A 15,226-nucleotide genomic window follows, 5' to 3' on the forward strand; every position below is an offset into this window, starting at 1 on the left:
TCATTAACCACTGAGCCACAAAGGGACCTCTGAAGGAACAGTTTAAATACAAACCAGCCATCAAGCTTACTATCAAACTCCCCAAAACATTAATTAGCATGTCTTAATACCGCAAGACCTTCCTGTATTATCCTTCTGAAATCTACAATTTAACTTTGCATAATAGTTTTTATATTGGCTACATTGTAAATCTCCAGAAAATACTAGCATAAATAATAAGCATAGTATACAAAATGCCATTTTAAGACAGTGGCTTCACTTTAATAGGATTAAGTATTAAACTCACCTCCAGAAAATTTTAAAAACCATATACAGATTTTCATTTGAATTTTTAAAAGGGCTGAAATAGTTTAAATTACTTAAGGTATTACTAAGCATCTGTAGAATACAGAGTGCTTGGGCAAACTTTAAATTCAACTAGTTACTATTTCTAATCTCAATATGTATCACTGTATATGAAAAACGAAAGTCAAACTCTTAAAGACAAGATGGAATATACCAATGAAAGCTCCCCAGTTGGAAAATAAAATTGTTCTGGAGTTCCCTCTGTGGCGCAGTGGGTTAACCATCTGCCTACAGCAAAATCAGTTCAGTGGGAAGGCATGGGTTCAATCCCCAGCCTGGGAACTCCCAGATGCTACAAGCATGGCAAAGGGAAGGAGGAAGGGAGGGAGGGAGGAAGAAAATTGTTCAAATGGTATTTTTTAAAAAAATAAGTGTCATCTATAAACGATCTTTAAAATCTTTATTACAGGGAATTACGTTATGCTTTAAAAAGCCACAAAATACCTCTTCAAAGAAAAGTTAACATGTAACAAGTAACAAACCAGTGTATTTAAATTTAACTCTTTATCAGGGAACACCACATACAATATTTATCTTCCTTCTCTACTATTAATGTTTCTAATATGTAACTATGATCTTTTTAAGCCTAAAAGCTCAAATCAATTATTCTAGAGGCTATGCTAAAATAAGGTAGCTTTCAATAATGTTCACTTTAGTCTGCCTCATGTTCAGAGGAAGTGAAAACAAGCAACAGTGAAATCAACTATTCCAGCTTTCCTGATGAACAGCAAGCAGCAACTTCATCACACTGGGGGTCAAGATTTTCACAAGGTGAAGCCTGATGAAACCTTCAAAGCAGATTAGAAAATTCTCTATAACAAGAAATTCCAAAGAGGGAGTTGCCATTGTGGCTCAGCAGAAAGGAACCCAACGAGTATCCATGAGGATTTGCGTTCCATCCCTGGCCTCACTCAGTGGACTGAGGATCCAGCGTTGCCATGAGCTGTGGTGTAGGTCGCAGATGTCACCTGAATCCCTCATTGCTGTGGCTGTGGTGTAGGCTAGCAGCTGCAGCCCCGATTCAACCTCTATCCCAGGAACTTCCATATGCCCCAGGTTTGGTCATAAAAGAGAGAGAAAAAAAGTAAAAGAAATTCCAAAGAAAGGTGTTTCCAACTTGCGTTGCTTTCCCACTCTGCAACTTTCAGAAAAAATGGAGAAGCATGGTGTCATTTTACTGCTAGAGAAGTACTGCTTGCCAACTTCCCCTGTATTTGAGGTCCAATAAATTGAATTCCATTTTCTTGTATTTTAAAGGGAGGCAGAAAGGAAAAGAAGCTGAATGAGAAATGCAAAGAGCAGTTCTATTCATTTAAAATGAACTTATAAATCAAATGTACTAAAAACACAGCTAAACACTGTACTATCAAATCCTCTTACTGTTGTCATAAATAAGCATCCCAGATGATTTAATAATTTACTTCCCCTGTATAATATACATTCTCTGTCTATACTAACCTCAGTCAGTTCTGAAAAGCGGAAAGGCACAGAGGTGGAAATTTGGCTTTTAAGGTGACACACACAGATGCAGTGCTAACATTTTCATTGTGGATAAATGGCCGCAGTTTTAAGTGCCACTAGTCAGTCTGCACAATACCTAAATACTGGCCAATAATCCATTAACTTCTGCTAATCCTTAGCCAAGTTAAACTGAGTGGCTGTTTGAGAACTTGAAAATAAGACATTAATACAAAAAAAAAGTATTTTAGATAGGTACAAGCAAAATATTCATATTTGTTCAAAAGTTCCTAAGGATAAAAACAATCAGTTCAAAATTAGGTACCAAATTTAAATAAACATTAAGCTAAATTCACTTAGTTTTAATTCCCTTCAAAAACCTAGAGAAATCAAAAACATACTTTTTCCTGGGTCTTAGCAAAGCACCTGACTCTGCTTCTTCACGGAACTCTTATCTTCCTACTCAAAATCTGCTATCTTCAATTACTGACACAAAGAGAAATACAGCTGATCTGCCTCTTTGCAATCTCCTAGGTTTAGATGATCACTGAGTACATTATTCCACTGAGCTTCATTAATGAAATTTTGGATGAAAGGCACCCTAAATAAATTCTGCCCTTCAACAAAATACTTTAGGCAAAGTACATCTGTTCTAAAGTACAGATCTTTAAGAGCTAGCAGATACCCACACATATTTGCAATATGGTATTTCCAAGATCTTTGGTTAATCTATCCATCAAATCTCATCCAAATATGTGAGATGCAAAAAGCGGGATGATTGAAATTTTTATTTTTCAGGCAGAGGCACATCTTTCAAAAGAAAAAAAGTCAGATTGCCCTGAGGTCTCTCTTTCATAACTTACAATTCTAGAAGGGATCTCCAAATTTATTTAAAGTGCTACGGGAGTTCCCATTGTGGCTCAGCAGAAATGAATCTGACTAGTGTCCATGAAGATGCAGGTTCAATCTCTGACCCCACTCAGTGGGTTAAGGATCTGGCGTTCTGTGAGCCAAGATGTAGTTCCCAGACTCGGCTTGGATCACAAGTTGCTGCTGTTGCATACACTGGCAGCTGCAGCTCTGATATGACCTCCTAGCCTGGGAACTTCCATATGTCACAGGTGTGACCAAAAGGAGGGGAAAAGTGCTATGGGGCACTTGTTTAAAAAAAAAAAAAAAAAAAAGACTCTTTAAGCCTCACAGATTACTAAATCAGAATTTGTATTTTTATTTATATTTTCTTCCTGCCTTTCTTTCTTTTTTTCCTTTTATAGTCTCACCTGTGCCATAGGTAAATTCCTGTGTTAGGGGTTGAATCAGAGCTGCAGCTGCAGACTAAGCCACAGCCTGCAGCAACGCAGGATCCTTAGCCCCGAGTGAGGCCAGAGATGAACCTGCATCCTCATGGACACTATGTTGGGTTCTTAATGCCTTGAGCCACAAAGGGAACTCCAGAATCTGTGTTTTTTAAAATGCAGTATCACATGTGATTTGACATGTAAATGTGGGAAACTGTTCTAGTAGTTACTATAGTAACATTTAGAGAACTTTTGATGTCTGTTTGTGACTCCCCCCCCAAAAGAGGTAACACTTAAGAATTCAACTAGAAGTTACTAATAAGAATAACATAAAACTCCCAAACACACTGAAACTAAACAAACAAACAAAATGAGTGAAACATACTGAAATTAAACAAAAAAATGAGTTCCCACTGTGGCTCAGCAGGTTAAGAACCCAACTAGTACCCTTGAGAATATGGGTTCAATTCCTCATGTCACTCAGTGGGTTAAGGATCTGGCGTTGCTGCAAGCTGCAGGACAGGTCAAGGATGTGGCTTGGATCTGGCTTTGCTGTGCCATAGGCCAGCAGCTACAGCTCCACTTTGACCCCTACCTAGCCTGAGAACTTCCTTATGTCATAGCTGTAGCCCTGGGGGCAGGGGGGAGTGTCGAAAAGTTATAACAAAGGAATTGTCATGAATCACTGAAGATACAAATTATTTAAGAAATACAGGAAAAGTAACTGATTTTTAATTAGAAAATATTCTAGGAGTTCCTGTTGTAGCACAGTGGTTAACGAATCTGACTAGGAACCATGAGGTTGTGGGTTCGATCCCTGGCCTTGCTCAGTGGGTTAATGATCCAGCGTTGCCATGAGCTGTGGTATAGGTCACAGACGCAGCTCAAGAGCCTGCGTTGCTGTGGTTCTGGCGCAGGCTGGCAGCTATAGCTCTGATTAGACCCCCAGCCTGGGAACCTCCACATACCGTGGGAAGCGGCCCTAGAAAAGGCAAAAAGGCAAATAAATAAATAAAATGATCTTTTAAGGAAAATATTCTAAAAATATATAAAAATGAAGTTCAGATAAATTAGAATACTATAAAATGCTACTTTTTAAAAAGCTTTTAGAAAACACAAGAAAACCTTTTTCTAAATTCTGGTAAATGGTAGGTTTTCTGAGCATAAAAGTCTAGAAACCTATGAGTAAAAATTGTTAAGTCTGAGCAAATAAAATTATGCAATATATTTTTTGAAGACCGTGTGTATGTTTATTCCAAATTAAATGGCAAACTAGAAAACATTTGCCCTTTGGAACAAGTTAAATGTGTCCATTCCTTCCTCTCCCACTGCCCATCCCAGTTTTCTCTAACAGAAGGGGAAAAGGTACTGTTTTGGTTTAAGGCTGCTAAGCCTAACATAAGAAAGCATTCAGGAATTCCCGTCGTGGCGCAGTGGTTAACGAATCCGACTAGGAACCATGAGGTTGCGGGTTCGGTCCCTGCCCTTGCTCAGTGGGTTAACGATCCGGCGTTGCCGTGAGCTGTGGTGTAGGTTGCAGACGCGGCTCGGATCCCGCGTTGCTGTGGCTCTGGCGTAGGCCGGTGGCTACAGCTCCGATTCAGCCCCTAGCCTGGGAGCCTCCATATGCCGAGGGAGCGGCCCAAGAAATAGCAACAACAACAACAACAACAAAAGACAAAAAGACAAAGGCAAAAAAAAAAAAAAAAAAAAAGAAAGAAAGCATTCAACAGAGCCACTAGAGTTTAGGACCAGAGTTTAAGCTGAGAATATACATTTTGTTCAATTTTGCTTTCCTTCTTTTTGAATGTATTATTTGCATCTTCTGCATATGCATCCCCTATGAGGTCTGACATTTAGCTATTTCTGCCTGGTATCTCATCCTCAGAACATTCTCAAACATCATCTCAGAAATACTTACATCAAACACATCAAAAGGGATGTTAATAAGCTTACTATACAGAGAGCTTGTGTAAATAGATAACAAAATCTCTAGGTCCAAGAGGTAAATGGTAGAGAAGAAGAGGCAATTTCTAAGAGCAAAAAAGCACAAGTAGTTAAACATATGATACTCCATTTTACCAATGAACAAATATAAATCAAAGCAATATAATGCAAACTTGGCCTGACCAATTTATAAAGATAATATATCTCATTCTCATGATGAAAGACATATTTCCTGCACAATGGCAAAGACACTGTACTGTGATTCACCCATGCTGGGCTGGGTTCTACTTTAATGAGAGGAAAAAGCGAGTCATCGCCCGTGTGCGAAGAAGAACTCGAAAATGACTGAGGAAACTGCTAGTATGTTGTTTTAAGGGACTGAAAGGTTGCTAGGATACTGCAAAACCACAGTTCTGGAAGTTAAAATTTACCGAGTATCATCAGCTGGATGCCAGGCAATTTATCTAATATCTTTTTAGTCTCACCATGATTCTATGCGTTTGAAGTATTGCCAATAAGGCAACTAAGCTCAGAAGAAGGCTGCCCACGATTAAACATCTAGTAAACGGCAGAACTAAAATTTTAAGCCAAATCTGACCAATGTTCCTCCCAATATAAATTTTCGTCTTTGACTTCTAAGAGCAAAATCAAACTCTCCAAAAAGAGAGGAATGACTAATTCTGGGTTAATCACTGTGAAAACTACCAGTCAAAAAGGTCTAAACAGCATCTATAATAGTAAGTTATCTATTACACAGGCAGCATGCCCTACTCTCCAGATCCTGTGATTTACGTTCTGTATTATACATCATTTTCATTCCCACATTATGTAGCCTGGGTTATCTCCTTTTAACAGAGTCAAATCAGAAGTTTAGAGGTTATAATACTTGTTCAAGGTCAAAGAGGTAAAGAAATACAAAGGTGGTATTCATACCCAAATTTATCTGATCCAGAAGACTTAAGCAAAATACCAAGTTGATGCTATAATTCCAGGATTATCTCATTACATGAATCAATGCTTTTTACTTCTGGCAAAATTCTGTCTGTAAGTACCATTTTATTAGGCACACTTTCACTAAGGCTACTGTGAGAGTTCTTACTCAGTATGCATTCTGAACCATGGCTACTATTCTTATTAGAACTACAAGTATACAAAAGTGAAATAATGATATCTAATGTGCTTTTTTCTTTGTAAATCAACTAAAGTTTAAACATTCCTTAATCTTAAAAAAAAAACTAGTATTTTTTTCAGTCTGAAGCTTTTGATTATAACTGATAAAGCTATTCTTATCCATCCTGATTTCTACCCCAAAATTTAACCCAAAAGACTCTTTTGATTTTTCTTCAAAACTGATAACCAAATGTTGCCACTTCTCAGGGCTCAGGACACAACCCCAAGATACTCCCGTAAGGCTCCAGCAACCATGGGCTCATGAGTTTCTGCATCTGGTTTCTGACAACAGTTTACTTTGTTAATTGCATTTATCTCTGCTTTTCTAATATCTATTTCCTGTCTCCTTTGTCCTGCTCCAGTCTCACCAAACATCTGAAATCAAAAATCTTTCACTTTTACTTATTTGAAAAATGTATTACTATTTATAAGCAAACACATCTACATTTGGTAGAAATAAAATGGTTCTTACCTAAAACAAAAAGGAGTCCTTAGCATTCTTCATAACCTCATGAATACATAAATCCAGATTTACATGTATAAATCTATATAAAAATCATTTCCTTCTCAATAGGAGAAAATGAAAAATGATGACTGTGATATGCTCCAAAACAATAAAATTATTGACTATTTTCCATGGAGGCAGCAGGCCATTCCCTCCTGTTAGTGCACAGCTAGAAGTCTTATTTGTCGCACAGCTCAAAGACATCTTCACAGGAAGAAACACACTTGCCATTAGTAAACTCTTAGTAAGAACCTCCACTTCTTCAAAGGGGTCAGCACACATCTGCCTTCAAAATCTCTCATAAAGCCAAAGAACTATCATGGCACATTTGGAATCAAAACCTGGTCTTCCAAGTATTACTTCATACCTGCCTATGGTATAAAGGTCGTGTTTCTATCATGTATACTGTGCAGAAAAACAGTGAACTTGGTTGAGCGCCAATTCTAATAGTAGACCTTCCCACCTGTGTGACAGAAAAAAGATTATAGGTATTCTGCAAGGAGCAGCACTTCACAGAGGCTGGGTGACCAGACTCTTATGAGTCATTTTCAGCTGAAAGTAGTTTCTTCTGTTCATCCTAACGGCCCCACAAATGTTACTTTCTACATGTGCCATTATGTGAACAAGTTTAGTCAACATGCTTCGAGTCACAATCAATTTGGGCCTCAGTTTTCTCCAATGACAATCTATGCAGTACAGTGATCCTTTGTCAAGCTACCACAGTTTCTGAATTTCATTATTATAGGAGTCTTTGAGACTGAGAAACTTAAGATTTCAAGGAGAAAATGGAGCGCTCAACCGAGATGTAGGTAAATACACTTACCTTAACCAAACTAAAACAAAGATGAGAATGGAAACACAGTGGGGACAAGCACATGGGGTTTGTTTTGTTCATGTACAACAGTGACCACAACAATGCATGAATAGGGTCAGTACACAATAAATATTTCATAAATGTTAAATGATTTCTGAAAAGCCAACCACTTCATGCATCACAAAGTTGTCAAATCCTCCTTGCTTCAAAAAGTTATGCTGGAGATACAATGTTTTTTATCTACTTCTTTGTGCTTGGTCCAAAGGGAAATACTATAAAATCTGTTAAAAGGGGAGTTCCCATCGTGGCTGAGCAGAAACAAATCTAACTAGCATCCATGAGGTCGAAGGTTTGATCCCTAGCCTTGCTCAGTGGGTTAAGGATCTGGTGTTGCTGTGAGCTGTGGTGTAGGTTGCAGACGCAGCTCAGATCCTGGCTGTGGCTTAGGCTAGAGCAGCTCTGATTCAACCCCTAGCCTGGGATCCTCCATATGCCTCGGGTAAGGCCCTAAAAAGACACACACCAAAAAAAGTCTGTTAAAAGGTCTTTCCATGTTTTTAAAAGACACATTGTTTTAGTTCATTCACTGAATACTATTAAAGCATGGGCAATAGTGTCTTCCAAAGTTACTAACTACAGGGCTATTTTCAAAGAAAAAGAAGGAGAGTCCAATAGGGTTAGTGGTCCAATTCTGACTCAGAAACTAATCAATGCATAACCAAGTCAAGTTTCTTAACTTTTCTGAGTCTTGATTTCACGTGTAAATGGTGAGAATACTACTCACTTTCATAGGACTGTTGAAGGGACTAAATGTGCCAGAACACGCTGATGAAGCTCTCTTGCCATATTCGTTTTTAAATATCCACTGCATGAAGTCTCACAGTTCTGCCCTGGCTCCTTCTCTGCGTCCCACACGTTAAGGGTTACTCTTAGCCCATGAAGCCTTTAGGTCTGCTCCTGAATCACTTTTACCCACTCAGTATTAGTAAGTAAATACTTAGAATATCCACTTGATTAAATGAAGTAAATATAAAACAGTGCATGTTACCTAGTAAGTGCTCAGAGGTAGCTATTACAAGGTCTCTACCATGATGTGACATGCAGCTGATTTAACAGCTCTTCAATACTTTGATCGCTCCCTAGATCAATGGATATAAATAATGAAATTGTGCCTGGCAGAAAAACAAATAGTAAGGCTAGAACTGAATACAAGTAACAGTTTCCAACTGTGGCAGGAACAAAAATGTGTTTTAAATGTTTATTCGATTTTCACATGAGCTTTTAATTAATCCAGAAAGAGAAGAGCAGTAGTAACTAACTTCGTATGGATCGCTAGGACACACAAAAAAATCTGTATCAAATTTTCTCTATTCCTGCTTCCATCCCAGGCTCCCCTATCTCCTTTAGGAGCTCTAGGATTTGTTAATCTCTGAAATATAGCTTGCTTATGAAGTCACCTGAAGAAAGCATTCGCATGATAGACAGATAGATTGATAGAGAGACAAATATTGGCAGTCAAAAATCAACAATGCTTATTCTTTTTCAAGGAATATGTAAGCAGTATGCTTCCAAAATAAGCAAGTATCAGAGCTGAAAAGCTTTTTTTTTTTTTTAAATGACCGTTATTCTTGATGGAGTTCCCAATCACTTTTTCCCTGCCTCTACAATGTATAGTATAGCTACAGGCTATCTTAAAGTTTATCCATTGATTCCTATACCTCACTGCCCTGCTGTTTCAAAGAGATACAAATATACATATTTTTGAAAGGAATTTCAAATAGTCAAAGAGTTATTCTCCTTAGAGTTTTTCAAAATTCAAGTCACAAGGTAAGAATAAAATGTTCAAGAATTTCATTACATCATTCATTATACCAGGCCACATTTTTATTAGATGAAGCATGAGTCCACTGCACCAAGAAATAAACATCAAGATGTCTTCAATAAGAAAGCCAGTCAAGAATTCAATTTATGATACCATACTAAAACCCAACTTTTATACAAACAGTTTCACCGCTGAATGACAGCAACCTTAGTAGGTGTTATTTAAGTGGGAATGGCAGTAGCCTTAGAAAAATAATTAGCTCATTAAGGCAGAGTTCTTTTTTTTTTGGGAGGGGGCACACCCACAGCACATGACCCCTGAGCTAGGGGTCGAATCAGAGCTATAACACCACAGCCACAGCAATCCAAGATTGAGCCGGATCTGCAACCTATACCACAGCTCACAGCAACGGTGGATTCTTACCCCACTGAGAGAGGCCAGGGGTCGAACCCACATCCTCATGGATACTAGTCGGATTTGTTTCCACTGAGCCACAAAGGGAACTCCAAGGCAGAGTTCTATAGGGGGTGCCAAGCCTAACCAGCTACGCTCAGTCTAAGCACTAAAATCTTGACTCTTAACCAAAGAGGCTTTACAGTCACTTGGTCCAATAAAACCAAAAATTCAGGGAAGTTTCCTTACGGCAGAGCAGGTTAAGGATCCTCCGTTGCAGCAGCTGTGGCAGAAGTCACAGCTGTAGCACAGGTTAAATCCCTGGCCCAGGAACGTCCACATGCTGCAGATGGGGTTGGTGGGGGGGAGAGATTCAGTTCCTCAGTCATATTAGCCACATGGGACTAAACCTGGGCTTTACATAGATTCTATGATACAGAAAGACAAAAGGACATTGGGAGCATAAACCGTAACTCTGAATTAGATAAATTCTCCCAATTTTTTAAATGTTGGCGATCAATTAAAAATGTACAGGATAACAATAAAAACACTGTGTGGAGACTACAGGAGATTGAGGAGACATGGTCAAGTAAACAAATTATCTTGTATCCTAGAGCTGAAAATTCACGGAGGAAGTGGTGCACTTTAAATGCAGTCTGGAGTTCAGTAATACCAACATATGTCAGTTCCTTAGTTTTGACAAATGTACCATAGAAATGTAAAATATTAATAACGGGGAATCGGGTGAGGTGTAAATGGGAACTCTCTGTAGTATCTTTTCAACGTTTCGATAAATCATTAAATTACTCCAAAATAAAGTTTAGTAAAAAAACAATGACTGTGTGGGCCAAACCCATCCCACAAGCCCTCAATTTGTAATCTAATCACGACAAACCTGCAACCATAAACCCTACATAGATATGATACACACTACAAAAATAAATACATTTTCATGGATCAGAATTAGTGCGACCAAGTATGAAGGGCACTGCCATCAAAAGAAGGCTGAAGGGAGTAAAATAGTTGGCAAAACAGCATAAAAAGCCTTTTGAAGTGACTTTTATACACGCAACCTAATGTTCTCAGGATTGTGGAAAATCTAAAAACAAAAAGATTCAAATATATTTGTATTTTATGTATAGATGTAAAATAATTATCTATATTCATAAAGGATGTAAACAGTAGTAGATACTTAAAGCTCATGTTGAAGAAACAAATATCCATGAACCAGTCAAAAATCTAAAAGAATATAAGTGAATGCCCCAAGTTGAATGTACATCACAGCATCCTAAGAAATCAGAAAGGTAGTTGAAGGGATCTATTAGAAAACGAATTTTGAGAGGTTTAGAAAAGCTGAAAGGCATCTTTGGCTGAGAAATGGGACTAAAAGAAATAGAAACAGAAATGAACATGAAAAAGATAAGAATGACCTGAAAAGTATAAAGTATAAATGATCTGAAAAGCATAAAGGTTTTAACCCACTTGGGAAACAAGTTGGTTAAGTCATGGAAGGCTAGGTTAAAGAGAGCTTTGAAAGCCAACCACAGAAGTTTGGTTTTCTTGTTTTGTTTTGCTGCTGCCAGCCTATGCCACAGCAACAGCAACTTGGGATCTGAGGCACATCTGTAACCTACACCACAGCTCGCAGTAACGCTGGATCCTTAACCCACCGGGCAAGGCCAGGGATCAAACCCGCATCCTCATGGATACTAGCTGGGTTCGTTACCACTGAGCCACGACAGGGACTCCAGGAACTTGGTTTTGAAGCAAAGTAACAAGGAACAACTTAACATTCCTATCGAGGGGAGCAGTATGAGAAAAGTAGAGTTCTAAGGAAATTAATTTGGTCATGTTCCTACTAAATTAATCTGGCAATGTTACTCCCTACATCCTTTCATATCCCTGGTAACTTTCTTAGCCATGCCGGTTCAAAGCCACCATATCGGCTTCAATTCCTCTTCCCATCACCAGTTGCCGATCCTGTACAATCACATCTCACACATCTGTCATCATCTCCTACTCTACTGCCAAGACCTCCTCACCCTCTCCTTTCCTTCTCTTCCCTCTCTGGGACTGTTCATATGTGGTGACATTAGACACGACTGACAAGAAATGTTCCTGAAGCATTGCTTATGACCATGACCTCTAAATGCCAAAATCTTGGCTGGCTCTCCACTCTAACCAGCACAAAGTCCACTGGTTCCTCCTACCTCCATACTATATTCTGCCGCCTCCTCTCAACACCTCTAGACTCCTTCTCTCAATATTCCCTCTTCTTGTCCACCTACCTCCTCTGCCCAGTACCTTTTTTCTGTTACCTCCGTCTTTCAAAAATCCTGCCCATCTTTCAACTAGCACTCTCCATGTTCACAAGTGTCTGACAGATTTTCAAAAGGAAAAAAAAAAAGTCACCCTCTGCTTAAGCTCCTAATTGCCTATCCAAGTCAGAGTTCCTTGGTACAATGAGCATATATGGCCCTCTTGAACCTGGCCCCCACCTATCTCTCTAAGAAAAACCCTCAACCCTGCCCACTTATCACTGGGTACTTAATGCTCTAGGAATACCACCAATGCATACAACAGCACATTATTTCTTGTCTCTATGCCTTTAGTCATGCCTATCCCTATGCCATTTCACTCCTTTGACTAGCCATCTCTTGCTCTCTCTCTCTTTTTTTTTTTTTTTTTTGCTTTTTAGGGCCACATCTGCAGCATATAGAAGTTCCCAGGCCAGGGGTTGAATTTTGGAACTGCACCTGCCAGCCTATTCCACAGCCATAGCACCATGGGATCTGAGCCTGGTTTGCAACCTATACCACAGCTCACGGCAACAGAGCATCTTTAACGCACTGAGTGGGGCCAGGGATCAAACCTGCGTCTTCATGGATACTAGTCAGGTTCATTTCTGCTGAGTCACACGGGAACTCCCTAGCCATCGCATCTTTTAAGACTCACAATTTCAAGGAGGTCTTCCTTAACCCACTGTGTAGTCTAATTTCGCTCCTCTATGCTCCCAGACAACTTAGGCATCTTTAACCAAATCGCATTACACTACAGTATGCTTGGGTGTGTCCTTCTTTTGACACTCTTTCTCCAATAAAACATGAACTACAATTTTGTTTACTCTTATACAACTGCACCTCAAAAATGTTATCTTAAACAACACTGACCTCTAATGAAGAGAGGCAGTTTTGAGTGCAGCTATCAACCAAATGCAGAGATAACACTTTTGGTAGTAACTTAAGTAAAAATTCAGAACCTTTAGGCCTAACAAGTTTGGCATCTGAGAGCTCTAAATCTTTCATTACCAGGTAATCAACTCCTGGGTGGGTGAAGAACTCCTGATTCAGGATGTGAGAGAAATTAGGTACCTATTTCCTTACCAGCCTAAAGACTTTTGCTTGGCCCATACTGGGGGCTATTCAACCTCACCATAAGGTTATTAGCAATCTACCGTTCTCAGTGATAACACAGAATGGATGTCACTGTCTGCCTACAGGAAGAAGTGGGGACAACGGCACACAGATAACAAAGAATAAAGTAGCTCCAGACAAGAAGACTTTTCGATGAAAGACTGAGGGAAAGGCACACGTGTCCAAAGACTCAAATCCAAGGAGTATGTTAGGAGGTAGTTTTATCCTAGGAGATAGTCATAAGGCAGGTCTTGAGACAGTATATTTTTAAAGTGGTAATACACACTACGAGAAACCATAAATCCCAAAAGAGGACTCCAGGGTGATGAAGTTTGTCCCCACCCCTTTGCTCCTTTCATGTTCTTCTCTCTCCCATCCTGGAGTTGAATAACAATGCATATCAACAACCTTGCTTTAATGAAAAAAAGATTTTAAAAATAGCTTTAAATAACGTACCTTTGATTTTTTGTTCAGTGGCCTAAAATAAAAACAAACAAACAAAAAACAATGTAAATATGAAACTGAAAGAAATGGATTGTTATGATAAAATGTTCATATATTACTACTATATAAGACATACACACTTTTATTAAATAAAGAATCTGTCATTCAGATGAACTGCATAGGAAAAGATATGCAGAGAAAGCATGCTTTTCCCACAGATGTGCCCCATTGTCCCTGACACAATGTTTACTAATAAAAAAAATTCTTGAAATGATTTAGGCACAAAGCAGATACCATTCTATAACAATACATAATAATAAACTGTACTTTTCTCATCATTTAGTTTTACAACTATTTTTATGTAACTGTCACCTTTACCTTTAATGGATCTAATGAGTTCTACATAAGTTTTAACAGCTTCAAATTTTCTTGTTTCAAATGATAAAAGATGAATTAAGTTTTCCGGAAGAAAAGCTGCATATAACTGCTTTGGCCAAATTAGTATTAAATTTAACTCCTCTGAGAGTTAGACTGGCTGCTACAGTTAAGTATAGTTAACTTTTAAGTATTTTGGGGTGGGAAATATTTTCAAACATATCTGTCACTTCTGACACACCTGACGATTCAGTTAAAATTCCTGTTCTGAAGCTAAACTGACACGGGCGCTGCTTCCCATGCTTGCCCCTACTTCCACTGTCTCTGCCACAACAAGGAGAGGAAACTGAGGACAGGAGGACTGCCTCAAGGTGCCTGCCTCAAACTTCAAGCGCCTCAAAAAACAAACAAACAAACAAACAAATTGATTATAGACAGAGGTCACAAAGAAAACTCAGCTTTTGATGGTGCCCAACTGGGTGGGAGTCCTAAAAAATAAAGTACAAGGACAGGCAGGAAGGTGAGGAAAGACTGAATAATTAGTACCTGAATAACTATGAATTGTTTCTAAATGGAGATAAAACTTTTCTTAATTATCATAGGGCATGATAATTGATTTTGCTTAGTCATATTAAACGGGTACCAAAAACATTTTAAAAATTGTATCATCATAGAACTATACGGTAAAGAACCATATGGCAATCACCCTAAAACTGAAACTATACCAAACATTTATCTTTCCCTGAACAGCCAAAGTCAGTCGAGGCATTGAAGCGCTTTGCTAACTTTTAGAGCACTGGTGATAGTAAAATAATGGAGGCCATCTTTTACTTTATATGAATCAAAAATTAAAAAAACATGATGGAAGGACAATGGCAAAAGACCAGTCAACTAGCTTGAACACTTAACTAATTTCTGGGAGAAATCATTTGCAAAATCTGGTAGTACAATAAAGTTTTATTAGAGAGAACTCAGTGTCTGAATAAGTTCAAGGATTCTAAGTATCATGTCAAACAAAAAGATACATAGTTTTCTAAAGCCCAAAAAATAAAAAAAATCAACACAAAAGGTATTCTGCATGATGTAAACAGATCGTGTGTTATTTCGTTTTGGGTTTTGTTTTCGTTTTTTTTTGTTGTTGTTGTTCAACTCTCCTGGTCTCTTCCACAGTTTACTTGCAAAGGAAACTAAGTTACAGTACATAAAAACTAGGGCCACACTACTACATCCCAAAATATTCAG

General features: G+C 38.5%; 1 protein-coding gene across 50 annotated transcripts in view; it reads right to left on the reverse strand.

Annotated features, from left to right (window-relative positions):
• Window positions 1-15,226, reverse strand: part of TNRC6A (trinucleotide repeat containing adaptor 6A) — a 245,054-nt gene that overhangs the window by 62,733 nt on the left and 167,095 nt on the right. For 34 of the 50 annotated variants that reach the window (XR_014840522.1, XR_014840519.1, XR_014840525.1 and 31 more), the window contains one exon: window positions 13,622-13,643. The exons of the other annotated variants lie outside the window; for them this stretch is intronic. Coding sequence is in view for 21 of the 34 variants with exons in the window: in XM_085017294.1 (XP_084873420.1) it covers window positions 13,622-13,643 (22 nt within the window). In the remaining 13 variants the exon portion in view is untranslated. The remainder of the gene's footprint in view (window positions 1-13,621; window positions 13,644-15,226) is intronic. 50 annotated transcript variants of the gene reach the window in all.

The sequence above is a fragment of the Sus scrofa genome, chromosome 3 (assembly GCF_054392235.1).
Source record: "Sus scrofa isolate SSC_HxYL_T2T_F1_AM1 chromosome 3, Sscrofa_HxYL_maternal_Yorkshire_Landrace_v2.0, whole genome shotgun sequence".
Lineage (NCBI taxonomy): Eukaryota > Metazoa > Chordata > Mammalia > Artiodactyla > Suidae > Sus > Sus scrofa.